The sequence below is a fragment of the Macrobrachium rosenbergii genome, chromosome 48 (assembly GCF_040412425.1).
Source record: "Macrobrachium rosenbergii isolate ZJJX-2024 chromosome 48, ASM4041242v1, whole genome shotgun sequence".
Taxonomy (NCBI): domain Eukaryota; kingdom Metazoa; phylum Arthropoda; class Malacostraca; order Decapoda; family Palaemonidae; genus Macrobrachium; species Macrobrachium rosenbergii.
In genome coordinates, this window is record NC_089788.1 from 52,488,423 (window position 1) to 52,515,803 (window position 27,381).

Below are 27,381 nucleotides of genomic sequence, written 5' to 3' on the forward strand. Positions count from 1 at the left end.
TATCTTTTGGTTTGAAAGAGTAAAAAATGAGAAAATATGGTAAAAATATAAACAAGAATACTGTAGCATAAAATAAAGATAAAAAAGTAAAGGATCTGTGTGTTACTGAGCTCAGACTTTACATCAAACTCAACCTCAGTTCTCTCTCTCTCTCTCTATATCTCTTGTAGGCCACACACAGGATTGTGTTCATATTTTGGTTTGACAATATAAACAATGCGAAAGTATAAGCAAGAATACTGTAGCATAAACAAAAAAAAAAGTGAAGAGTGTGTGTTACTGTGCTTAGACTTCAATGTAAAGTTGACCTCAGTTCTCTCTCTCTCTCTTGTAGCCTACACACAGGATTGCATTCATATTTTGGCTTGAAAAATAAATAATGAGAAATTACAGCAAAAATATAAGTGAGAATACTGTAGCATAAAACATAAAAAAGTGAAGGCGCTGAATAATCCTGATGGGTTCCGGCACTTGGTCTTCAAGACATAAATTTCATAATCAATCAATCAATCAATAAAAAAGTGAAGGAGTGTGTGTTACTGTACCTTTGAAGCAAATATACCTTGGTTATTGTTTCTCTCTCTCTCTCTCTCTCTCTCTCCTGTATCTCAGCAGTACTGTACATATCCTTTAATAAAATATGAATTACTGTATCGTAACATAAAAACATGACCCAAACAAGCTCTGTCAATTCAGGCCTACCTAGCCCACTTCATCCATCCAACAATAAATCCCATCCCAACCCCAACCCCAACCCAGAGAAACAGATTCACAGCTCCACCCACATTCCAAAGCAACCCCCTTCTCTGAGCCTTCCTTTACCCAGCCTTACTGCCCCTCCTCTCCGTGGGCAAGCCATCCCCCCACCCCCCTCAGAAACTTCTTGAGGCCTCCTCCACCCAGCAAAAACCCTTTCCCGGTCAGTCCGAGCATCAGCAGTGTTACAAACATTTTCTTGAGGCCGCGCAGCATTGCCAACCATCGGAGGGTGGTTTTTCAAATTTTTTGAAATTGGTATTTATCATATCTTTTGGGTCTTGGTCACTGGTCTGGGTGTGTCAGATAATGTCGAGTTCTGGATAATGGCGATCTGAGTAATTGAAGGATTACTGTACATCATTATTGGAGACCCAAGTCCAATGATGATTTGTAAAAGGTAGAAAATAATGCCACTAGGACTGAACATACACTCTCAAGCACCTACAGTATTATCTACAGTGTACTGTGCAAGGCACCCTCAATGCTGGACACCAAAGCAGTCACTTCAACACCTAGTCTCCTCAATGTTGTTTCTTATTCTTATAAATGAAACCTGTTGAAACACGCCATGTTTCAACGGGTTTCATTAGTTGAAAGAATCTTGGTTGGGCTATGCCCTGAAGTACCAGAACCATCAGACATACTCGAGATACTGACTGATCCTCCTCCTTTGAACTGTTGCCAAGATAAGTTGTGCAAATATTTGTACTTTAAAAAAGTGTTTCTCAAAATCACTGAAAGCCATAATGTACCTTCGTCTTCTGGTACCACTATTAAAGATGCTATGTAAAAAATTCTTGTGTATGATGTTGCAATTCTTTTGATTACTTGAGTTTCCAGTTCACAGGTATTGATGTTCATCACTTCTTGTGTAACCATGGCTGGATAACATGAAGGCAACTGGTTTTGAAATAATTTTTCAAGGTAAAGACAGAGGTGAACCTGAACAAAGCTGCCCCAAAACATAGCTTGACACTGCAAGAAACTGTGTTAACCGATCCCCATCCTTAGGTGATTTTAAGCCTACCTGTTACAGTGTTTATTTTCAAGTGTGTGGTCACGTATATTTCCTGTCTTGGCTGACAATGTATAAAAAAAAACAGGTTTTGACGTAGGAAAAACCTATTTTTGGTAGTCGCTGTTGAGTCCTCAAAGGAGTTACCTTCCATGGTCTACCAGAGCTCCATGGTGACCAAACTAATATCAAAGAATTCTCTTCTAATTTAGTTGGTCTTTTGGCCAGGTATTGTGTTGTAATGATTAACATTATGACACATGATGGAGTATATAATGGACTCAAAGATAAGAGGGCACTTTCCCTTATCTTCAGCGAAGCTGAACCCAGTTTTTCCAACGTCAGTTAACCTGCAAGAAAGAGAAGTGACTATTGCGCATGCGCATCCGCCCTCTTGTTTACAACCGGGCCGTTAAAAGACCAAGGAGCCATTACTCTCTGTTGGTCAATGCAGGTTGATCCCTTTGCCCAAATACCATGCCTTTTCGTCAGGAAGTGGGAGGGTTTTGAGGACTCAACAGCGACTACCAAAAATAGGTTTTTCCTACGTCAAAACCTGTTTTTTGATAGCGTAGTCGCTGTTTCGTCCTCAAAGGAGCTTTACAAAAGAAATTGACAGGTGACGAAAAAGGCTTAAGCTCTCGCTTTTTAATCCCAACACCCCAAAGGAAATAACATTTCCAGTCCAAGGTCAAGCCACAGAGTTCAAGTCCCATTCTTTATTCCAAATACTTTTCAGGTTTTGATACCAAGGAACAAGAAACTATGCAAGAACTTACGTTTTAGGATGTAGTTCTACAGTGGCTTACCTAAGCATGCTGGGTTTTGTTGTAATACTGTCACCCATCTCCCAGCGATAAGTTAGCATACTCACCGTCAATATGACCCCTGGTTTTCTGCCGCAGCACCTAGGGGTTAAGACTAACTATGCCACCTACTGATACACAGTGTAGTCGAATTTGTTCGAACATGTGGCAATGAGTTAACTGGAGACTTCTTTGAAAGAGACATTTCTGAAGAAGGCCAAAGATGTACTTACTTTCCTAACATCATGTGACCTATGGAAAGTGTGTGGATTTCCCTTTTTAATGAGAAAACACTACAAACATTCTCAGTCTTTGTAGGGAGAGTGGTTGGTTTGTGCTAGGGCGTAGGAAAATAGGACCTTCTGGGGTGTTTGCTGTGACTTCTAGGTAAACCTTAAGTGCTTGAACTGGGCGTAATGTGGTCTGTTAAATTGAATTTTCTTATAAGAATGGATTTCCTTTTTATAGGATCAATATTCTTGGCCAGGAATGATGGGCCAGGAGACAATAATAATTGATGGTCAGCTATTTGCATGATGCATCGTCCTCATCTAAGAGAGCCCAGTTCACTAATACTGTATGAGCTCCTGATGCTAATGCAATCAAGATCACCTTTTATAGCCTATGCATTGTGGTTGTATTGGGTCTACTGAACTGAGGGGCTGATAGAAGTCTAAGCACCTTGTCCAGGGACCAAGAAATTGGAAGCCTTTTGGGAGTGGGCCTTTGTAGAGCAAGAGACTGCGGAAGGGAAGTGACAACTTCTATACTGGAGTCAATCCCGAATCCCTAAAGCAAGGGTTCCATTAATGCAGCCTTGTATGTCATGACTGTTGTAACCACAAGGCATTTGTCTTCAAAAGGGTATATAAGAAAAATATAGTTTCTATATAGAAATCTCAACTGGGCTCTCAGTATGGATATAATCTAACCATATCTTCCATACGGATTGGTAACGCTGGACAGAAGTTCGTAATTTTTGCACTAGGTACCTAGCAATGTTGAGTGAGTAATTATTACGATAGATATTTTTTAAAAATCTATACGTGAAGGTCTCGGCTTAGAAAGGAGAGACTTTCCCTCCTACTATCTGGGATAGAACAGTGGACGACAGTGGAATTGATCTTTTTGTCCGTTGTTGAGGTAATAGGAACCAATGCCTGTTTGTCCAATTTCGGGCTATTAAGTACACTATTCCTATGAAGGTTAGAAGCACATCCGCCCTTTTGTGCTAGGGTGTTTGCTCAAAACCTTTGAAATCTGGGACAATGGAGAAAAAATTTTTGTCCTCCCCTTGTCCCAGTCTTAAGGAAGGCATCTCTTGCTGTTGCTTGACTGTCCAGGTTTGGAGACACATACATCAGGAGTTTGTGATTCTAGTATGTGGCGAACAGGTCCACTTCTGGTTGTGGAAGCATGTTGGCTATTATTTGAAAAGAGTGGTTGTCCAACATCCACTCTATTGAGGCTGTTGTTTTCCTTGATAGAGAGTCTGCTATTCCTATGAGACCCCCTGTGAGGTGAACTGAAGACATGTGCCACTTCCTTGCTTGCGCCATCCGAAGGATGGCTAACATTACCATATTGAGAGGAGTTGAATGTGATCTAGACCTCTTGATGTAGGATATTGTGGTTATGTTCTCTCTCTTCTGGAGGTTTGAGTTTTTTGAGAGACAAAAAGACAGCCATCAGCTCCAAGAACTTGATATAACAATTCCTGAGTAGCTGATCACCTCCCTACCACCTGACAATCCTCCCAATGTCCTCCCAACCTGTCAACGAGGCATCTGTGAGTTTGTCACTCATACAGATGGAGGAGTCAGGGTGACCTGTTTCACCAGAGATTCCTTCCAAATTTAAGGCCGAAGTATCTCCCCAACTCTTTTTGTCCTTTGATGAGGTCTGTCTCGCATCTTTTTTCTTGCATGCAATAGCCAGAATTTGTTCACACTTTTAGTTGCAATCTATGTATTGGATCTATTACTGACGAGAACTGCAGCAGGCCCATCATGTGTTCTGATTGCCATCTGGAAACTCTGGGCTGTGCAAGGAACCTTTTGAGGACCTGCCTTATTCTGTTTTGAGTATGATGGGGAGAGACAACAGGCCGTGAAGAGTATCCCAACACAGTCCCAGCCACTGAAAGTGTCTGCTGGGCATGAGGCAGGATGTTTTCAAATTTATAATAAAACCTTTTGACTGTAGTCTGTTGACCATTGCTCTTAGGTTTTTCAAGCACTCTTTTCTTGTGGGTCCCTAAATCTTTTTGTTTGAGTTCTCGAACGAATACCGTTGCTAGTTTGACAAATATTCTTTATGCAATGTTTAGCCGAAAGGACATGACTTTGAATCTGTATGTATCTTTCCTTATTCGGACCTTAGGAAGGGGCGGAAGGGAACGGCTATAGGGATGTGCCAGTGTGCATCTTTCAGATCCACAGAAACTGCCCGAGCCCCTTTTTGAAATGATTCAATGTACTTAAGCAACGGTAATCATCAAAAACTTTCGGCCAACAATGTGCTTGTTCAATGTCAATTGGTTGAGGAACACTCTTCTTTTGGATGAGTCCCTTTTGAGGACACTGAAGAGACATACTTGGTGGCGCATATACGCAAGTTTCTGTCCCCCCACAGGGAAAAGTTCCATTGTCTGTGATGTCATCGAAGCTGACCCCCAACCAATATAATTCCTCTTGGTATCTGCCTCCTCCTCTGCCTTCACCTTTGATAGACATTCCAGGTGTTGTTTTTCCCTTTTTCCCCCTAAGGGATGGTTTTTGGACCTTGTGAAAAAGGATGGCCTTGAAGTTGCTGTTGTCCCTTTGCAGGGAATTGTCCCTTCTGACCACCTAACTGTTTTTTGAGGAAAATTTTGGGGTGACTGAAGGCTTATATGATTTTTGATCAAAGTGAGCCTTTTTTGGGGTTGGGTAAAGGGAAATTTTGGGTTCTTTGTTTCTTGAATTCCTCTTTTCCCAGAAGAGTGTACACTGTACAATTCTGTTGGTAGGCATGCTCATCGAGTTGAGCCACAACAGATTCCTCTAACAGGTCCTTACAGAAGGGGTTAGAATGTAACAATGCAGTGACACTGGAGAGCGATTTGATGGAGCTCTCCAATGCTTCCATTCGTAATTTTATGTGCCATTCTAGGAAGTCAAAGAGTGCTTTCCATCGGGTTCTCATAAGACTTTTGGCCTCAACAGCAAAAATTATCCTGGGATGTTCTGGAAGCTTTAAGATAGCAACTTCCAGCAAGGTGGTAGAGGTTATAATGCTGAGGAGTCGGAGCCTAGCATAAAATTCTGACGAGGCTACTTGGTGAGCAACTTGGGTCTAATTCAAAAAGGCAGTAGAGATCCATTTTTTATTGACCTGGTAAAGGGTGATTTCATTAGTTTTTAATGCTACAAGCACAGGTAAGAAAACCATTTCTGTTAGTGGTTTCTCCAAGTCTGGTGAGGATGGTACCAGGTGCCATTCTGTATTAAGGAATGCTGCCGTTTGTAAATTCTACATTTACACCTTCGATCATAGTTTTTCTCTCTTTAATTACCTACTTGCCATTGGGAGAGAAAGTGCATACTGAGGTATCTCACCAAGGATTATCAGTATCATCAGGGCTGAGTATTGGAGCCCTTATTATGTTTTGATCTGAAGTTCTATATTCCAAACTGACCCATTGTTGTTTCTGGTCGGATTTCTAAAATCAGACCTTATTTGGGCGGCATTTGTATCTACACTCACTTTTCGGTTACAGGATGTAGTACTTTTACACTCTGGTGTGTACATGACTGACTGACTGACTTTGCTTTTCAGAATCATGCTTCATGTCCCTTATATATTGCCATTCTGTGGCAAGGGCATCTTTGATGGTACTCAATTTCCTTACGGAATTGACTAAATGGCGTAAACTGTATATCCCTTTTGGGGGAACTCGCTGCAAACAGTGTATCCCTTTTGGGGGAGCTTGCTGCAAACTGTGTATCCCTTTAGGGGTACAGGTCAATAAAAATTCAATTTCCTTACAGAACTGATCAAATGTCGCAAACTGTGTATCCCTTTTGGGGGAGCTTGCTGCAAATTGTGTATCCCTTTTGGGGGTACAGGTCAATAAAAACTCAATTTTCTTACAGAACTGATCAAATGGCGCAAACTGTGTATCCCTTTTTTGGGGGGAGCTTGCTGCAAAATGCTACCCCTTTTAGGGGAGCTTGCCATAAACTGTGTATCCCTTTTGGGGAGCTTGCCATAAACTGTTTCCCTTTTGGCTGAGCTTGTGCAATCTAACTGAGCTTCAGCAACTAAACCATAACTGCCTGTTAATGATGGGGCAGAGGTCCTGGGCAAGTTACTATACCTTTCCAAAAAAGTAGACATTTCAGTCTGAGTTAGGTGGATCCCAGTATCCCTTTTGGGGGAAAGATCCTATTCAGCAATGATAGCTGCACGGGGAATAGAATTCCTTCTGTGAGGTTTCTTCCATGGCTAGCTTAAATTTATGTCCCTGAGCCTTCTGGGTTCAGCAGGGCCATTTCGGTGGCAATGTTCACTTCATATTTTTTAAATAAGAATATGAACTCCATGTAAAGATTCCTCTACTTCCTCTACAGGGTTAACCTGGGAGGTATTGGCGACTGATGTTAATGGGTTTTGGCCCACACATTGATGTTGTTCAGAGGAAGGGTTAAATACCTGCTGCCGGAGTTCTGTCGGGAAGATAATCTCCCCCTTCCTCACCCCTATGAACCCTAGGCCCCACTGAGACAGCTTAAAAGGAGCTGTTTCGTCCTGAAAACTTGCTGCCAGGAGCATATTGAACTGAGAATCCTGCCTAATGGCGGCCCTGTAGTGATATAAAGCAAGTTGTTTTCAGAAGCTAGTTAGTATAACTGTTTTTAAATGAGGGACACTTCTGTAGTTCCTCATATAGTTTTCATATTACAGGTTAATTTGATTACAATTGTGCAGTTTTAATACATTTAATTAAATAACTATGTTAAACCTTCTAGGGTTTAGGTTAGTTTTGATACCTGTACATGGTTGTATTACTTATACACTGCTAGTCCTTTTGCAATGACCAAGTGAAATTTGTAATTCCAATTGCCATGCCATTCAGACTAACTGCTATGAACTAATTTGTTTGACTAACCCAAACTACTGTTTTGTATAGCTTGGGGTAATGATTCTAGTTTAATCTACATTACGCTAAGAATAGAGGATTTCTCAGAAGGTTCTTGCTTAACCTATTCTAGGCTTATTCATAACTTAAAAGATATAAACTTTACAGAAAATAATTCTCTTATATGTTTTTTTCTGTTTTATGTGGCTGAGACTATCTTTTCATCTGATATTCGGCCATCACTGTTTTAGGCTAATAGTAGTATTCCTTATAAGGGGGTTCCTACTTAATATGGTTAGGCTACTGCCTGTTCTGGATTTATATCAACTTTAAGGATATAGGCTACACAAGACTCTACTAGCATGTAACCTTACAGATATGTTACCGAGTCGTAACAAACTAGGTTATTTTATTTAGGCTACGATACTGTTTATGTATAACCCTAGGCTTATTTGTTCTTTAACCTAGTATAGGTTATTTTATTTAGGCTAGGATACTGTTTATGTATAACCCTAGGCTTATTTGTTCTTTCTTAACCTGGTATAGGGTATTGTCTAATCCAGATTATTATAAAAAGTTAAGTATATCTTAGTTTTACCAGACCACTGAGCTGATTAACAGCTCTCCTAGGGCTGGCCCGAAGGATTAGACTTATTTTACGTGGCTAAGAACCAATTGGTTACTTAGCAACGGGACCTACAGTTTATTGTGGAATCCGAACCACATTATAGCGAGGAATGAATTTCTATCACCAGAAATAAATTCCTCTAACTCTTCATCAGCCGGCTGCGGGAATTGAACTCGGGCCCATCGAGCGACAGTCGAAAGCTCAACCGAGTCGGCCAACAAAGGGCTCCAGATTATTATAACCTTATAACTATTCAACTATTTGTCTAACCCAGTTTGTTGTTTATATCCAATCCTAGGCTATTTGGTTTACTATATAAAACAGTAATCACTATGGTGTAACCTTATAACCAGGTTATAACTTACTGCCTAATCTGGATTATTTTATTCACACTTAAGTGTATGGGTTACATAAACAAAACACAATTAGCCTACCTTAGTATGTAGCCTTAAGGCTAGGTTACATCTCATCTAGCACAGATTACAATTTCATCTAATCCTAATTACATGGTCTAGGCTAAGAATTTAGTCCAGAAATGGGATGTTTCATGAAAAGTTACCACTTAACTTGATATAAGGTAATGCCTAAGCTAGTCGTCAATTTAGCTCATGCTAAAGTGCACTGCCTTATATAAAAGGGAAAAAATTTATACTAATATGTACCCTCATTGTTAGTCTATTGATTTACTTTGCCCAGATATTGTTATTTTCTATAGCCCTTCGTTGGCTGAGTCGGTAGAGCTTCGGACTGTCACTCGATGGGCCGGAGTTCAATTCTCCCAGCCGGCTGATGAGGAGTTAGAGGAATTTATTTCTGGTGATAGAAATTCATTTCTCGCTATAATGTGGTTCGGATTCCACAATAAGCTGTAGGTCCTGTTGCTAAGTAACCAATTGGTTCTTAGCCACATAAAATAAGTCTAATCCTTCGGGCCTGCCCTAGGAGAGCTGTTAACCCTTAAACGCCTATTGGACGTATCATACATCGACTAAAATTGTCTGTTGGGTGCTGAGTGGACGTACCGTAAAGTCGACTACAAAAAATTTCAACCTTCGGTCAACTTTGACTCGACCGAAATGGTCGAAAAAACGCAATTGTAAGCTAAAACTCTTACATTCTAGTAACATTCAATCATGTACCTTCATTTTGCAACAAATTGGAAGTCTCTAGCACAATATTTCGATTTATGGTGAATTTTTGAAAAAACTTTTTTCTTACGACGGTGTAACTCAGCCGAAAAATTTCATAAATTCTTTCGTCATTTTGTCGTAATTTTTGCACTGTTCTATATTAGCCGTTACATAAAGTTTTATATATGAAATGTGTGCAATTTCATGTACAATACAGCAAAATACAACCCATGGTTGTAGCTTTTATCAGTTTTGAAATATTTTCATATAAACCACGATAACTGCCAAAATTTCAACCTTCGGTCAACTTTGACTCGACCGAAATGGTAAAAACGCAATCTTAAGCTAAAACTCTTATGATCTAGTAATATTCAATCATTTACCTTCATTTTGCAACCAATTGGAAGTCTCTAGCACAATATTTCGATTTATGGTGAATTTTTGAAAAAACTTTTTCCTTACGTCCGCGCATACCAGAAATTCTTTAAATCACGTTGTCGTAATGTTTGCCAAGTTTTATATTAGTCGTTACATAAAGTTTTATATATGGAAATGTGCGCAATTTCATGTAGAATACAACAGAAAATAACTCATGGTTGTAGCTTTTATCAGTTTTGAAATATTTTCATATAAATCACGATAACTGCCAAAATTTCAACCTTCGGTCAACTTTAACTTGACCGAAATGGTAAAAAAACGCAATTATAAGCTAAAACCCTTACATTCTAGTAATATTCAATCATGTACCTTCATTTTGCAACAGACTGGAAGTCTCTAGCACAATATTTCGATTTACGGTGAATTTCTGAAAAAAAAAAAAAAATTTTTTCCTTACGTCTGCGTGCGGTAACTCGGCCGAACATCTCAGAAATTCTTTTGTCATGTTGTCGTAATGTTTGCATCGTTTTACATTAGTCGTTACATAAACTTTTATATATGAAAATGTGCGCAACTTCATGTAGAATACAACAGAAAATAGCTCATGGTTGTAGCTTTTATCAGTTTTGAAATATTTTCACATAAATCACGATAACTGCCAAAATTTCAACCTTCGGTCAACTTTAACTCAACCGAAATGGTAAAAAAACACAATTGTAAGCTAAAACTCTTACATTCTAGTAATATTCAATCGTTTAACTTCATTTTGCAATAAATTGGAAGTCTCTAGCACAATATTTTGATTTATGGTGAATTTTTTAAAAAAACATTTTCCTTACGTCTGCGCTGTAACTCGGCCGAACATCTCAGAAATTCTTTCGTCTCGTTGTCGTAATATTTGCACCGCTTTATATTAGTCGTTACATAAAGGTTTATATATGAAAATGTGCGCAATTTCATGTACAATACAACAAAAAATAACTCATGGTTGTAGCATTTATCAGTTTTGAAATATTTCCATATAAATCACGATAAATAGAAAAAATTCGACTTTCGGTCAACTTTAACTCAACCGAAATGGTCGAAAACTGCAATTGTAAGCTAAAACACTTACAGTCTAGTAATATTCAATCAATTAGCTTCATTTTTCAACAAACAGGAAGTCTCTAGCACAATATTTCGATTTATGGTGAATTTTTGAAAAAACATTTTTTTACGTCCGCGTTACTTAATTCATGCATCATTTTGTGATAATATTTTCTCTGTGTTGCTTTGATTGTTTTAAAATTTGTTATATACCAAAATCATAGCAATTTAGTGTACAATACAACTAAAAAAATTAACTCATTAGCTTTAACCGTTTTGCTTACAGCGATTTGTATACAATTATATACGAAGTTTTTTTTTTTTCGCTGTCATATATGCCAATATTTATATATGATAATGATATTTTTTTTTATTTCTGATGGTTGCATACTAAACTTCAGGCAATGACAAAAAAATGAGCCAAAAATGAACTCTTAATCTTAAAAACTAAGCGTACTGTGATTTTTTGAAAAAAACTTTTTTTCCGCTTTGGCGCTAACTCACCGAACGCCGCCGGCATACGGGAGACGTTTTTGTAAATAGGGCTTCGGCATTAAAGGGTTAATCAGTTCAGTGGTCTGGTAAAACTAAGGTATACTTAACTTATTTGTTATTTTCTAATCCTAGGGTTCTCGTTCTAAGCTTGGCCACTTAGGATGTGTAATCCAAGGATGTACATAGGCTACAGACAACATCCACTATTAATCTAGTCTGAATTATTCTCACTTACTGCCTAGATTATTGTAGACATCATATAATCTGAAAGGATTTTCCATATTAATAGTAAGCTGTGGAACATTTCTTTTAGTCAAAACATTTAGTTAGAACTTAAAACAATTTTCGTTTTACGAAACTAGGTAACAATCAATGCTTTACGAGGCTAGGTAGGCTAGTGATCAACGAGCCGGGTTCCGGCTTTAATACACGAATATATAAATTCTAAGAGTTTAAAACTTAAACTTTCAACTATTTGTTACTATTGAGCGCTTATCTTGCTATTTTTGATGTTTCCATAATCCTCGATACTAAAACAAAGAAAAAAGTAGATTTTTTGGAGCGCTGGTAACGACGTGAACCATTCGCTTTGGACCAAACAGAGGTAATGGCTCCTTGGTCTTTTAACGGCCCGGTTGTAAACAAGAGGGCGGATGCGCATGCGTAATAGTCACTTCTCTTTCTTGTAGGTTAATTGACGTTGGAAAAACTGGGTTCAGCTTTGCTGAAGATAAGGGAAAGTGCCCTCTTATCTTTGAGTCCATTATATACTCCATCATGTGTTATAATGTTAATCATTACGACACAATACCTGGACAAAAGACCAACTAAATTAGAAGAGAATTCTTTGATAGTAGTTTGGTCACCATGGAGCTCTGGTAGACCATGGAAGGTAACTCCTTTGAGGACGAAACAGCGACTACGCTATCAAAAATTCTTAATTATTCTCTTACTAGAGTAGTTTACTACAGTAACACTATGTCTTGCAAGTTTATACGTTATAAGTTTCTAATCTAGTGGAGGAAAAGCAGTACTTTCATGAAAAAGGCAACACAGAAACAAAACTTAAAAAGACATTGTTGATGTCTGTAGGAAACAGGGCAAAGGTGCTGCAGGAACAAGCAGTTTTCAAGACAATACAATACTCGTGTCCAATTCAACATTATACTTTGTTACTGTATACTGAACATTAACATAAATTTGTGAAAGAAAGCATGACTAACCTTTAATCGCAGACTCAACTCTCTGAAATTCAACAAATATTCTTACTGCTTCTTCAGGTACAGCTCGAGGAATTTCAAAAATGACTACTTGGACAACAGCCCCATATTTACTGTTGCATTCCTCTCTAACTTCTGGTTCAAGTTCATCATCCACTTCTCCAGGGCCAACCATATTCTGTAAAAAAAATTCATAAAACATCTTGTAAAAAAAATTCATCTATCAAGTATAAATTACAAAATAATGTTGCAAATGTAATGATATTATCAATCACATGCTTTACAAAAGAAAAACATTAGTTATATTTCTGTTACCCTCAAAAGAGCAACTTTTGACGGATTGCGTAATATATGTGCAATTTTTGCTTCTGGTTTATCTGACTGTTGCGTCCGTGGAGGGGGGGCCATTGGTGGAGGCATTGGTGGTGAAGGGCCTGATTCTTCAGATTCCAAAACAATTCTTCCACCTCTTTTACTTGTCTTTTCTACTTCTAGTGCACGCACGATACCTTGCTCACTTTTCCCCAAACCCTGTCCTTCCTGCAAAGTACAGAATACCGCTGATGAACATTTCATTAGTTAGGGATCACTAGCTTGTTATAAATGTACTTAAGCTTTTGTCTACCAACCAGTAGACCTCTTCAGCTGACAGTTATAGATGAAGATGTATACCACTTAGATAAACTATAACATTTTCTGTACGATGAAAGGTATACAGGTCGATCATCAATAATTCGGCAATCGTTAATCCAGTTCCATCAATAATCCGGCATTAATATTGGCTAGCCCAATTGAAAATCTCATGGGTCACCGCACCAACCTGCTGCTACTGTTTGTTGGTGCTACTTGCGTTTGTACATACGTACCTCACGATGATAATTGCGTTTATCTTTTGGGCTATAAAAAAAATAAAATAGAATATGCAGTGAAAATATAAATGAAAATAGCATAAAGTATAAGAAAATCGTAAGTGTAACAACACAAACCAAAACAAGCTGTAGGAAGTTCTCTGATGCCAGCAAATGAATCTGTGCATTAGTATGTACCCTACGCGCATTATTGCATTTATCTTTTGGGTTGTAAAAATAATGAGACAATATAGTAAAAATATAAAGAGAATAGCATAAAATATATATTAAAAAATTTTCCCACCACAGAGAATGAGTTTCTGCATTCTTTTACCCTGCCCACACGATTGCATTTATCCTCTGGGCCATAAAAATAATGAGAAAATGCAGTAAAAATAAAAACAAAAACAGTGTAAAATACAAATTTAAAAAATTATAAGCTTAATAATATAACCAAAACAAGCTGTAGGAAGTTCTCCAACGCCAGCCAATGAGTCTGTGCGTTCATATGTAGCCTGTGCACAAAGTTGCGTTTATCTTTTGGGTTGTAAAATAAAAAAAAAGAAAAAATCCAATAAAAATATAATTGAGAATAGCATAAAATATAAATTTAAAAAATCACAATTGTAACAACACGAAACAAAACAAGCTGTAGCAAGTTCTCCAGTACCAGTGAATGAGCTTGTGCATTTGTACGTACCTGTGCACACAATTGCATTTATTTTCCGGCTTGCAAAAATAAAAAATGAGAAAATGCAATAAAAATAAAAATAATAGTAGCATAAAATATAAATTTAAAAAGTCATAAGCGTAATGACATGAACCAAACCAAGCTGTAGGAAGTTCTCCAATGCCAGCAAATGATTTTGTTCCTAAATACCCAATATCCTAAATACCCTATACACATGATTGCGATTATCTTTTGGGTTGTAAAAATAAAAATGAGAAAATAAAGTAAAAATATAAATGAGAACATAAAATATATAAAAAAATCTAAGATGATGAAAACTGGAATCTTGACAGCCCTTCACCCAACATGTAAATGTGCTTAGTTGCAAATTCCAGCTCTTGACTTGGAAGCAGCAGTGATGAACTTTCTCATGTGAGCCAACAGAATTACCTATACCATTTTTTTTCCTGTACTTCATTAAAATTTCACTTGGTTTTCATTTAATATTATCCAGCAAAATAACTAATCCAGCGCCCTGCAGTTCCCAATGATGCCGGATTAGTGATGGTCAACCTGTACAACATTTTTTGTTCAAAGAAAGGCATATAACATTTTCTGTATACTGTATATAAAATCTGATTTTGCTCAACCTAACACACGATGGAAATAATTTAGCATTCAAAACAGGCACATGATTACCTGCTTTTCTAAATATAATGCAGCTAGAAATGTCTCAATTAGTGTTACATTTACCATGAGGGGATACAGCCTTCAGTACCTTATGTAGCTCAGTGTGGCATTATATTTCTTTTCTGTGTTGCTTTGGTGTGAAACTGTACTACTTTCTGTCTTTTATTTTTCATTCATTTCCCTTTGGTCTCTCTTTACTTAGCTGTTCAACTCCTTCAACTCCACTTTGATCCAATTTTCATCTTTTATTGAAGAGCACCTCCTTTAGGTAGGTCCAGCAAGTCTACAAATCAAGTGCTTACAATCCTTCAACTTGTATGAACTTCACACCATTGCCATATTATGACTTACAAAAAATAGTTTATACTTACCTTCTGACAAATTCAAACATTTTTAAATTATCACTGCTGGGTGGTTTAAAAGGTTAGTCTTTAATAATTAAATTTAGAATCTGCTGTAATGAATTGCAATATTTCAAGAAATAATTACATAAATCTACAATGATGCAAATTGACAATTTTTGTAAAGAATCTGCTTCCAAAACAAAAGTATGCTGTTGGGTGAAGGGTAAAAAAAATTTTTACAAAACCCAGTAACCATAAAATATTCTTTGTGCAGATTCAGTCACACCAACTTGAAAGATCTTGCAAGGAGAAAAGACTCACTGTGCTTGCCTAGCTCACATTCCATGGGCCCAAAAGGAAATGCATCATTCCTCCATGTCGACATCCATCTTAAAGGGTGTTTGGAAGGGAGGAAGGCACTGAACATTTATGATTGAAGTTTGTTGAGAATGTATAAAACTTCTTTTGTTCTCATGAACCCATTAATCATACATAAGCCCCAAGAAGGAAGGAAGTTGCAAAGGGGAGGGGAGTAGACTGAGGTGCAAGAAATCCAGTCCTTCATAATGACAGCTAGTGGAACAATACTGTGACTATTTAAAACATGGAAGCTTCCAGAAAAATAATGTACTTGCAATAAAAGATGTAATCCCAAAGTACATCCACCGAGCACGATGCATAAAGACACATTCTCCTGAATAAAACATATGAGCCAAAATCAAGGAGGATAAGGATGATTGACTTGGAATCCCTCTAATTGGTAAAACATGACCCACCAAGAAAATTGGTCTCAATGAGTAAACACCATGAGACAGGCATAAATTCACATACGTAGAAACTTGTATCTACTTGTGATTTGTGATTTGACAATGCCAAATACCTATTCTACGGATACCACAGAACTTCAGGTAGCTCCTGACACCAAGGATGAGGAGGAGCTCAAATTTCATGTGACCTGATCTTGAGATGCAAAATGCACTTTATGAAATAACTTGAAGACAATATGAGACAGAATTCTTTGAAACACAATGACTCTGACAACTGTGTGAAGGAAGAGATAAGAAGAAAAAAAGAGCAAAAAGATTCAGTCCTCTGGAGGTCCATCCTGATGGCTTTCACAAAGGAGAGAAGGCTATATCATAAAAAATCCATTCATTATAAAACACCTTTTAACTGTATAGGATGCATTCAGGAGCACAGAGCAAGTTTCAATCCTGGCAGTCCTCTCTAAGGCTCTTGGTCTCCCATTCAGCATTGTCACCCTAGTATCACTCTGTAAGCAGTACTTGGCTTTGCAGAAGTCCCACACTTTTTCCTTACTGCAGTGACTGCACCTTGCCACCCTATGTTTTATGGTTATATGTATTATTTCTTCATGGAGAGTTGGGAGTAGTCTTCCACTGGTTCTCTTGTTATGTATGGTCATGCATAGGGCCCACTATCCATTTTTTCTTCAACAAGTAACTGTTGTCATGATTTTTAAAAAATGAGGGACTTATAATGTGGAGCCTTTGGTTCTAGAGGTCCTCTGCTTCAGCTGCCAGTATTTTCTTGATGCAGGTTCCCCTACATAATCTCCTTTTGCCTGCATTCCCTATCTGGCTATCCCTCTGAAGTGACCTCATGCTGTGTGAGATGCCATAAAAAAAATTTATGTCCACGACATCGGGTTCTTTTGTTGGCTCTGCCTCATGCAAAACCTTCAGCTTTTCTAACCCAGTTGTTCTTCAACTCAACCATTTCCATTTGGAATCATGTTCCCCATTCTTGTACAGAGTTCAGACTAAGTTGCACCCACCACCATCCTCCTTGTCAGCTTCCCTGAGTTTGCTCTGAATGAAGCACTGGCTTGACCTTCGGAGGTTCAGGTTTCTCCTTAGGCCAAGTCGTTGGCCTTACCCATCAACCAGACCTTGTGACAATTCTGTGCTTGTTCTAACTGTTCCCTACACCTTTAAATGGCTTGTGGTTAAGAAGCTGCCTTGATTTCTCTAACTGCTGGGTTTCTAGAAGCATAACATTTTTTTGTTATTTCTGTTGATGACTGATTGCACAAGCCTAATAAGGGGCACCTCTCAGTGCTTGGGTGTCTCCAAACTGTTGATCACCTTAGGTTTGGCATGGTAAGCCCATCTGATGAGTTCCAGGTTCATGGGGTCAGAGCCAGAAGCAAGTTTGCTGGCACTTTGGCTTCCCCAAGCCACGGCAGTCTTGAACTTTGTCGAATGGTGACTGCCTTATCAGTCAGTTATGGTCAGTGGCACTACCTTCATCTCTTTCCCGCAGTCGGGATTTGAGGTTCTACGGATGGGTCTTGCATCATTTTTACACCTCACTTGTTTTGGGGTCTCACTACTTAAGAATGACTCCTCTGCAGGTACCTCTAGTTCTCCAATCAGAATGACCTCTTTCCTTGGACATCTTCAACCAGGTTGCCATTTCAAACTCCTTCATCAAATCTGCTGCACTGTCATTAAATACTGGGCTTCCTACATGCAGTCTGATGCAATTGGCCTTGGTGGCTCGAACAAAAGATGTCATGCATCAAGCCTGACCCATGAAGGACACCTATGCTCTCACTGTTTGGTCTGTGGGGGCAGCCAATGGTGAGTTTTGGGGTTTTTGGGCCTCATCAAATACTGAGTGGCCTCACACACTTTCTGGCTCTAATGAGAGCAATTCCTAGGTCCACTGGGACTTGCCAATGATGTCACAAATTTCTTGAGGTTGAGGATTTCTCCTGCCTGTCTCATTGCCACATGTTCCGTCCTCACCCCATGCCTTTTTCATGTGTGAAATTATTTAGTGTTGCTTTGATAAGAAAATTTTTTCAGGTATTAACATTCCCTTTGTTCTTACACATATACAAACCTTTGGTCTTTACATAGGGGATTTACTTTCAGTGCAAGCTGGAACTGGCCATTTAACTTAAAACAAGGTCGATATTGGTAGTTGGCTACCGATAGTGGGGGAGGAATCCCCTCCACCCAGTTGGTATGCATTCACTTTTCCTTTTGGCCACGTCTGAGACATCTCTCTCTTTTGCTGCCTGATGTTCAACTTAATTCTTAATTATATATTTTGTTTATTTTTTAATACAATTTTTGTTTTGAGCCTTTCCCCTCCTCTCATTCCTGTTTTGAAGGATGAGAAGTCCCGGGAAGCTTTCTTTGATGAAGTTTCTTCGCCTCTCTCACTCTTTTCTGTCACTAGGGTTGGTATTAGCGACAACCGGTCCTGGCACCTTGACGTTCCAAAGCTGTTACTGTTTGGCTGTCTTTCTAGACTGTGGGCATAACAGACAACGACTATACCACATTGAAAACATTGTTTCTCATTCGATCAATGAAGTTTAGCAATATTAAGTCTGGTCAGTACTTGGATAGGTTAGCTCCTGGGAACACCTGATGCTGTTGGTGTCTAGGAGACGTCTTTCACATCCATGGTTAGCAATGTTGGGGCTAGTCAGTACTTGGATAGGTGACCTCTGGGAACTCTAGATGCTGTTGACATCTAGGAGACATCTTTCGAATCCATGATTCAACTCTTGGGCTTACGACTTCCCTTCGTTCTGCCTGATTTGGACCCTAAAGGCTACCAAGTACCCGAAGGCCTTTTGCATTACCACTTGAGGACTTCATCTCCAAACTAGGTGCCAACAACTTGTTATTAGTTCCAGTTTGGCCAAGAAGTGGCGTCCAAGAGCTCCATTTCTTTTGACTTTATGTAATGATCAAACGGACATACTTCACAGCTGATGTAGTGGACAACAATATGTTCCAGGCAAGATTTCATAAGGTTAGGGGCATTCGTCTGCCCCTAGCATTCAGGAAGAACCTGTCAGACAGGCACTAAGGACGGGAATGCAGTCACGATAAACGACATTCGCCTCCTTTTTACCTTCGGGATGGTGCCCATAGATCCTTGAACTCTCTTTCCTTGGGTTCTGTGATGGCTGCTTCAGCCATTTAGCTCACCCAGCTCTTGAGGACAGGTGGCATCTCGCTTAAGGTCTCTAGCAAGGGGAAAGAGGGACTGACAATGAACAGACCCATTGGTTATCTTCAGCATTATTGTTCCTGGCCATATGGATTCATCCAAGCCTATCTTTGAATCGCTGACATTACATTCCATTTATTTGAAAGGCCAATAAGTCTGACAGTTCAATATCACACATGTTCAACAGATCAGAAGGATAGGTTTCCTTCTTTGCTCTTACATGACCAAGAGAGAGCCCCAGGTAAGGCAAACTACCAGTCAGTTCAGAGATTTGCTCAGAATCCCCCCACCAAGAAGTAAGTCTCCCCTATGAAAAGACCAAAGGTTTGTTTACATGTAGGAACAAATGGCAAATTTTTAAGTAATTTGTATTTTTCCTAACATGCAAACCTGAGGTCTTTACATATATGGCCAACCTCTAGCTACCCCTCAATCTGCTTCCTGGGCCAACAGGTAAAGGGAATGCATACCAACTGGATGGTGGGGATTCCTCCTCTACCATCGGTAGCCAAATACCAATATCCACCTTGTTTTTAGTTAAATGGCCGGCTCTAGCTTGCTCTGAAAGTAAATCCCTTATGTAAAGACCTCAGGCTTGTATGTTAGGAAAAATACAAATTACTTAAAAATATGTCATTTTGCACTCCCTACAATTCTTTTGCCATGGCTCTCCATTGAAAACTGAGCACATTTTCAAGTTACTTCAAGTTATGATTTTTTACTCTCTCATGGCAATCAAGATTCTCACAGTGCCTGTCTCCAGTCCCTAGTTCAGGGTGGCCTCATTTAATGGAAAAAGCCATGCCTTCCAATTTTTTTACTTCCGTAATCTATTCCTACAGTTCACTGGGTCTCCAGGTTGGAGGCTTGACTTTGGTTCTGCACCACTTGACTAGCTGATCCACTTCTGCTGGATGTGCTGCTTTCCTTGGATGCTTCATGCGATATTTTGAACCACCTTAGGCTTCTGTAACTGTGTCAATGACCTACGTACCCTTCATGTTTCACTCTCCGGTCACTTTTCCTCAGTTGGCATCCCACTCGCCTCTGGGTTGATAGTTGGACTCTCCCTGACATATAGGATAGCTCTTTTTGCTCTTCATTCACTGATTTCCATCAGGGCAGGAGCTGCATCCTTGGTAACATGCCCTTTTATTGTTTTACCTCTTGACTGTTGCAGCATATGTTTCATTTTGGCTTTGAAGGTTCTATCTCGGCCTTGTTCTCTGGCATCCTAAAGAGATCTTCCCCTGTTCAGATTGACTGATTTATGACTACTAAAACTGGCATCACAACACTTAGGTTAGTGATGCCATATTAAAATTAAATAGGAAACTAAAAGGGTAAATATTTTTAAAAAGGGTTTCATATAGGGAATATCTAAAAGTATATAATTTAATATCTGTAAATTCATATATACTATATATACATACTCGGTGTGTATATGGTTTAAAATTTGTTGAGGAAGGTCACCTGCTTCACAAGATATATAACTGCTCTATATTACAATCCTCACCAAGGACTGCAGCTAGGATAAAATGCCCTTCCCTGTCACGTCCCCAGGACAGGAACCTATGTCTCCAATTCCCAAGACTGGGACATTCGACCAGCAAATGTCTCACAGTCATGGGCACAATACAGTCATCACAAAACGGAGGATTTTCACAGGACATCAAGAAACCACAAGTGAGTCTTGTATGTCCAATCCTCATCCTGCACAACATCGTTTCTTGCTTCCTTGGCATATACGGGTATTACCAAGGAGACACTGATGATGTAATACTGTGCATTTTTTGGTTTGTCAAAATATTTTCCCAAAGGGGCTGCTAAAACTTTTTAATTTTCTGATCTACTAAAGGATATACTATACGTCCAAATATGGCAGCAGCAAGTTGATCAACTTTCTCATTCCCAACCACCCCGGCATAGGAAGGCACCCAGCACAAATTTATTTCTTTACCTCTTCCTTTCACTAAAAGCAGCCAGTCCAATATCTCTAAAATCAAAGGGTTTAAAGAGTTCAAAGATTCCAATGACTGATGAACACTTCTCGAGACACAATAAAATGCTCCTCTACTTATGAACTTTCAACTTATGAAATTTCAGAGATACAAACATCCATGCTCGTAAATTCAATTTTTGTTTGGAGCGCAAGTGCAAATTTTGTTGTCAGGGCCTGCCTCGACTTTCTTACAACTTCCACTACTACTGATACCTAACAGCACTGTAGCTGATGCCACAATGCATCCTGGATATTTTATACAAAAGCTCGTGCTGAGACTTAACCACCTGTGCAGTGATTCATTCGTCTGATTTCATTGTTAAATATTTACCGCATCCGTTATCTATCATGGCTAATGGCAAGTGCAAGGCCAGTAAAGAAAGTGGTAGTGTTAAAAAGCAGTAAGCCATATCAATAGAAACTAAAGTGGTAATAATAAAGAAGTTATTAATGGTGAAACAACTGTTGACATAGCGTGCCATTATAATATAAATTGCTTGACTATTGGCACAATTTTGAAGAACAAAGAACAAAGAACAAAGACAAAATTATGGAATGTGAAAAGTGCTGTGTTAATGCAGTCAACAATTATAAGTAAGAGAAGGGGGAGGGTGGTAGAAGAAATTGAAAAACTTTTGGATATGGATAGAACACCAGAGACAAAGATGTGTACCATTTAGCCTCATGCTCATTCAAGAAAAGGCTATAAGCCTTTTAGATGACCTGAAGGCTAAGGCTGGCAAAAGTGCTATAGATGAAAAATTTGCTGCAAGTCACTGATGGTTTCATCGCTTCAAAAAATGAGCCAACTTGCATCACATGTCCGTAAGCAGTGAGTTAGTGAGCGCCGACAAAGCAGCAGCCAAAAAATTTCCCAAGATGCTCAAGGAAATAACTGATAAGGGAGGTTATACTCCTCAGCAAATTTTTAATATAGATGAGACAGGCCTTTTATGGAAAAATTGCCAGAAAAAACATACATCAGCCACGAAGAGAAGATGATGCCAGGATTTAAGACAGAGAAGGATAGGCTAACATTACTGCTGGGTGGCAATTGTCCAGGAGACATGAAGCTAAAACTTCATCCCGAGCAGGAAATCCACAGCACTGAAAAATATCACAAAAAGTTCTCTACCCATAATCTGGATGTCCAATAAGAAAGCCCAGGTGACTCTTGTTGTATTTGAGGACTGGTTTTTCATCACTGTAACCCTGAAGTCAAGCTGTCCTTTAGAGAGAATAACATTCCTTTCAAGAGTCTCTTAATTTTGGATGATGCCCCTGGTCACCCACCACACTTAGATGATTTCTATCTGGATGTTTAAGTTGTTAATTTACCCCATAACACAACTTCACTCATTCAGCCAATGGATCAGGGCATAACAGCAAATTTAATAAAATACTGAACTTCCCGCGTGTATAGGCAAGTATTAAAGGAGATAAATGATGCAGATGTGACCTTCCATGACAACATTTACAATTGTGTAAAGAACATTGATGATGCATGGCATGAAGTACATGACATCAACATGAATGGAGTATAGAAGGCCTTATGCCCACAGTTTGTAAATGACTTCACAGGGTTTAATCAAGAAGAGGAGGAAAAGGGAATCCTTAACAGTCTCGTTCACATAAGTGAAAAGTTACGGCTTAACATAAGGGAAGAGGACTTTCAAGAGCTGTAACATAGGGGAAGAGGAATTTCAAGAACTGTAACATAGGGGAAGAGGACTTTCAAGAGCTGTAACATAGGGGGAAAAGGACTTTCAAGAGCTGTTTGACAGTCATTCTGAGGAGTTGACGATAGAGGATTTGATAGAACTGGAAGAAATGCAACAAGCAGAACATGAAGAGGAAGAAGAACTTGTTCCCTTAAAGAAATATGAAACAAAATTGATGGCAGATGGATTTTCTCTTCTAGAAAAAGTGTTGACTATTTTTCAGAATCAGGACCCAAATGTTGAGATTCTCAAAAGTAGCAACAATAGTCAATGATGCTTTCCAGTGTTATCGTATATACGATGAAAAGAAAAGAAAACAATGCAAACTTCCATAGACAAATTCTTTAAACCATTGCCTTCAATCTCAAGAGCCTCCCCACCTCCAATGGCTGCTTCCTCCCCAAATCAAGAGGAAAGTGATGAAGAAATCCTTGCCGAAGAAATTGAAGGAAATGAAGATGTTGATGACCCACCACCGCTGTATTAATTCCACACCGCCCTTCCCCTCTCATCATGCATCACAACAAGCCTACAACACCAGTTTCGAAGATAAGAAAACTGTACAGTAAACCCCCCATATTTTGGGGATGCGATCCGCCCCCGCCGATATAGCTAAACCCTTCTAAAAACACTTAGAACTGTCTATTTTGATAGTTCAAACACAAAACAAACTAAGAAGGCTTATACAGGTTAAAGTTAAGTATACCTTAGTTTTACCAGACCACTGAGCTGATTAACAGCTCTCCTAGGGCTGGCCCGAAGGATTAGACTTATTTTACATGGCTAAGAACCAATTGATTACTTAGCAACAGGACCTACAGCTTATTGTGGAATCCAAACCACATTATAGCGAGAAATGAATTTCTAATACCAGAAATAAATTCCTCTAACTCTTCATCAGCCGGCCGCGGGAATTGAACTCCGGCATTATCCTACTTACGATGGGGTTAGGTTCCAAAAAAAAAACCCATCGTTTGTTGGAAAAAACATAATACCAAAACGTACCTCGAACATAGCCTAGCCTACACTAGGGTATTCAGTACCATGTATACATATATGGTAGCCTACCCTACACTATAAAGTATACTCTATACATACACGGTATAGTAATTATTAATATCAGCTAATTCTGGAGGTTCATGCAAAGTGACATATGATAATTCAATACAAAGAGAAACTGAATAACATACAAGAATTAGCTTATCCTACACTATGGTATATTGTATACACATACGGTAGCGTAGCCTACATTATACTGTACTCTATATTCACATATCGTATTATACAAACGTCAACATAATGAATATGCATCTTTCCCATGGATCTTTCAAAATGTTATGCCTTGGTTCACTGTATCCAATAATATTGTATATATACTTATATTGCTTTTGTATTATAAATTGCAATCATAGCGATCAATGTTTTGGTTTGGAAATCGTTTATGCGGTGTTTATTTCGCAATATTTGATTAAGTTCAGAGGGCTTTTCTTGCTTCCAGTTAGCATAAATGAATCTCTAGATACTTTATTTATGTGGGGCAAGGTTATTTTTCGTTATGTGAAGTGTTTTTAAGTCAAAATATAACTAAAATACGTCTTGTGAAATTAATTTATCTATTATTTTCGTTAATAGATGATGATGGCTGTTTGGGGGCGTTTGTTCTATGTAAAAAAAATTCAAGATTCCTTTTGCTATTTTCACTTGATTTCATCATAATATGAGCTTTATGTATTTATCGTTTATCGGCATAAAAATAGCAGTAATGTGTTCTTTCATGCCCAGTAATTTTGATTAAAATACTTTCTCTCCAATTTTAATTACAGTTGAGTTTCATCCATGTTGCTGATGCACAATAATTTATAGTATATAGTCATTAGAGGCTTGAACATTGTTTTCTCAGCTTCAGCTACAACTTGCAGCTTAAATCTACCAGTATATTTCCTTGACAGTCTTTTATCCATACTTAATAAGGGTACAGTATAACGTAAAAATATATCAGTCCTATTCTACTTAACGTCATTTGTGCTATAACCTACCGTAATTGTTTATTACTGTACGATGGTTGAAATACCAGGTAAACAGCTATTGGTAATTCACTACATTTACTTAAGGCTGATTCAAATTCTCTCATGGTGGAAGGTGCATTGTATTGTTCATTTCTTGATATATTAGAATCAATTTGACCTATTCCATTAGTCTTCTTTGAGCTGAATAGGGTCTATCATCAATTTTCTTTGCAACATTAGCAAAATGTTTAGCATACTCATTTGTCACTAACTGCAGATCTGCCATGGACACATATTATTATCAATCAGACATTGGTGCATCCTCCACAGTGTCAGAAGCACCAGTTGCAGCTGGTGCAGGCTCCAGGGAGAGACAAGCACCAGATAGTGATAATACAGCCTCCAACGAGGCATGAGTGTCAGCCATAGTTGGTGCAGCCTCCAAAGAAGCCAACACATCAGGTGTAGCTGTTACAGCCTCCAAAGAGGTGGGAGTGCCAGGTACATCTGGCACTGCCTCTGAAGAGGCAGGAGCATCAGAAATCACTGGCACTGCCTCCGAAGAGGCAGGAGCACCAGAAACCACTGGCGCAGCCTCCGAAAGGGCAGGAGTGCCAGAAACTACTGGTGCAGTCTCCAAAGAGGCACGAGTACAGGTCACCACTGATCTTCCCTTTACATGGCCAAGGAAGCACCTCTGGTAGCATTATATTTCTTCTTCAGTTGGCAGCAACACTGGAAAAGGATAATTCTCTCTACTGCCCGCTGGTAGAGAAAAAGAAGAAAGAGAAAGGAAAAGACCAGTCATCTCATTCACTCCCACTTTCAAGTCCATCTTAGGTAAGATACTAACTGCTGGTATTTTGATAATAATAATAATAATAATAATAATAATAATAATAAAAGAAGAAAGAGACAAAGGATAAAGACCAGTCATCTGAAATAGTCCATTCAGCACTTATTCCCACGTTTAGATCTAAAGTCCATCTTAGGTAAGAATACTATAGAGATTCCCAATGTCAAAAGTCCCAATGTCCTGACAGGGGCAACTATTTTGTTCACATAATAATAGGGAGGGAGAGAATGAAAAACAATAATCCAGAAATAGAAGGGTCCCGTGTCACCTGGTAATAATAATAATAAAATATTCTTATAATAATAATAATAATGAAATAATAAAAATTAATAAAATAATAAAATAAAAAATAATAATAATAATAATAATAATAATAATAATATAAATCAGTAGTGACCCTTCATTTAAGTATATTTTATTGAATTTAATTGCTGCTACAATGCCATTCAGTTTAAAATACTCATTTTGTATTCTTCTGATGGTGTCCTTTTCTTCTTTTGGAAGGCTGAAGATTAGCTATCCCAATTCCTCTACTGCTTCTGCTGCCATAATACTGTATATGGTTTTCCTCCTGACATTTTGTTGCTCCTAAGAACATCTTCTGAGGTCTGATTACAATGAGAGTCTGTGTTGGAGTGACTCCTTTTGTGTGCGACGCCAGCTTTTATGCTGGCTGCCAGGATTGTTGACTCCATGTGGGAGCCAGTGAAAAACAGGGTCAGTCTGGTGGGGGTCAATGAAAAATAGGGTAGGTTTAGTGTTCAGAGCTGGCATCTGATTGGCTGATTATGACTCTGTTGGGAGCTAATGCAAAATAAGGTCAGTTTTGTGGAAGCCAATGAAAAATTGGGTTGATTTTAGTGTTTAGAATACTGGCCTCTGATTAGCTGATTTGCCTGAGAGGCCAGGGAAGCTTTATTCAGGTGGCATTGGCACTGGGGCTGCTGTCTCCTGACAGTGATAGCTTCTTTCCCTATGGTCCTTCCTGCAAGGGCATCTTTCTCCCATAGGGGGTGCTCTTTCTTCTGTGGGGGCTTGTCTTCCTGCAGGTGCTTCTACTTGTTTCTCTTCCTGAATTGCCTCTTTCTTCGGGATGTCTTTCTTCTGTTGGGGGCTCCTGTGGGCCTGTGGGGGCTTGTCCTCCTGCAGGTGTGCCTTCAGGGGTTGCAATTGGGATATGTCTTATTTGTGGGGAGCAGAAATGGCTCCTGGGTCATATTCAGGGAAGGATGATGTTTGAGCATCTGCAGGGCTTCCACTATCCGAAGGCACCTGGTATCACTGGCACAGTCTATAATTCTACTTGCAGATATCAGTTGCTGTCGAATGGGACTCTGCTGGTGGTGGGTCGCAACTGATTGAAAATCTCTCCTTCCTGGCTGGCCATGGCATGACAGTCTCTTTGACAGTTCATAGTAGTCATAACAATGTAAAATTCACGGCATCTGTGAATGGGAAACAGGAACTGGTAGACTACACTACATTACTTTTGGTTTTACAGTAAATTATAAGTTTCATTTCAGTGTTACTGTCAGTAGGTTTCACATTTTCATTAATTATTCTCCTCAGTGCTCTTTCATCAGCTACATGCTCACTACTCATGTAG

General features: G+C 38.9%; 1 protein-coding gene across 3 annotated transcripts in view; it reads right to left on the reverse strand.

The window, feature by feature from the left end:
* Spf45 (splicing factor 45) overlaps positions 1-27,381 on the reverse strand; it is a 164,004-nt gene that overhangs the window by 30,503 nt on the left and 106,120 nt on the right. For all 3 annotated transcript variants that reach the window (XM_067091746.1, XM_067091744.1, XM_067091745.1), the window contains 2 exons: positions 12,955-13,179; positions 12,643-12,817 (listed from right to left, as the gene is read on the reverse strand). In XM_067091746.1, coding sequence (XP_066947847.1) covers positions 12,643-12,817; positions 12,955-13,179 — 400 coding nt within the window. The remainder of the gene's footprint in view (positions 1-12,642; positions 12,818-12,954; positions 13,180-27,381) is intronic.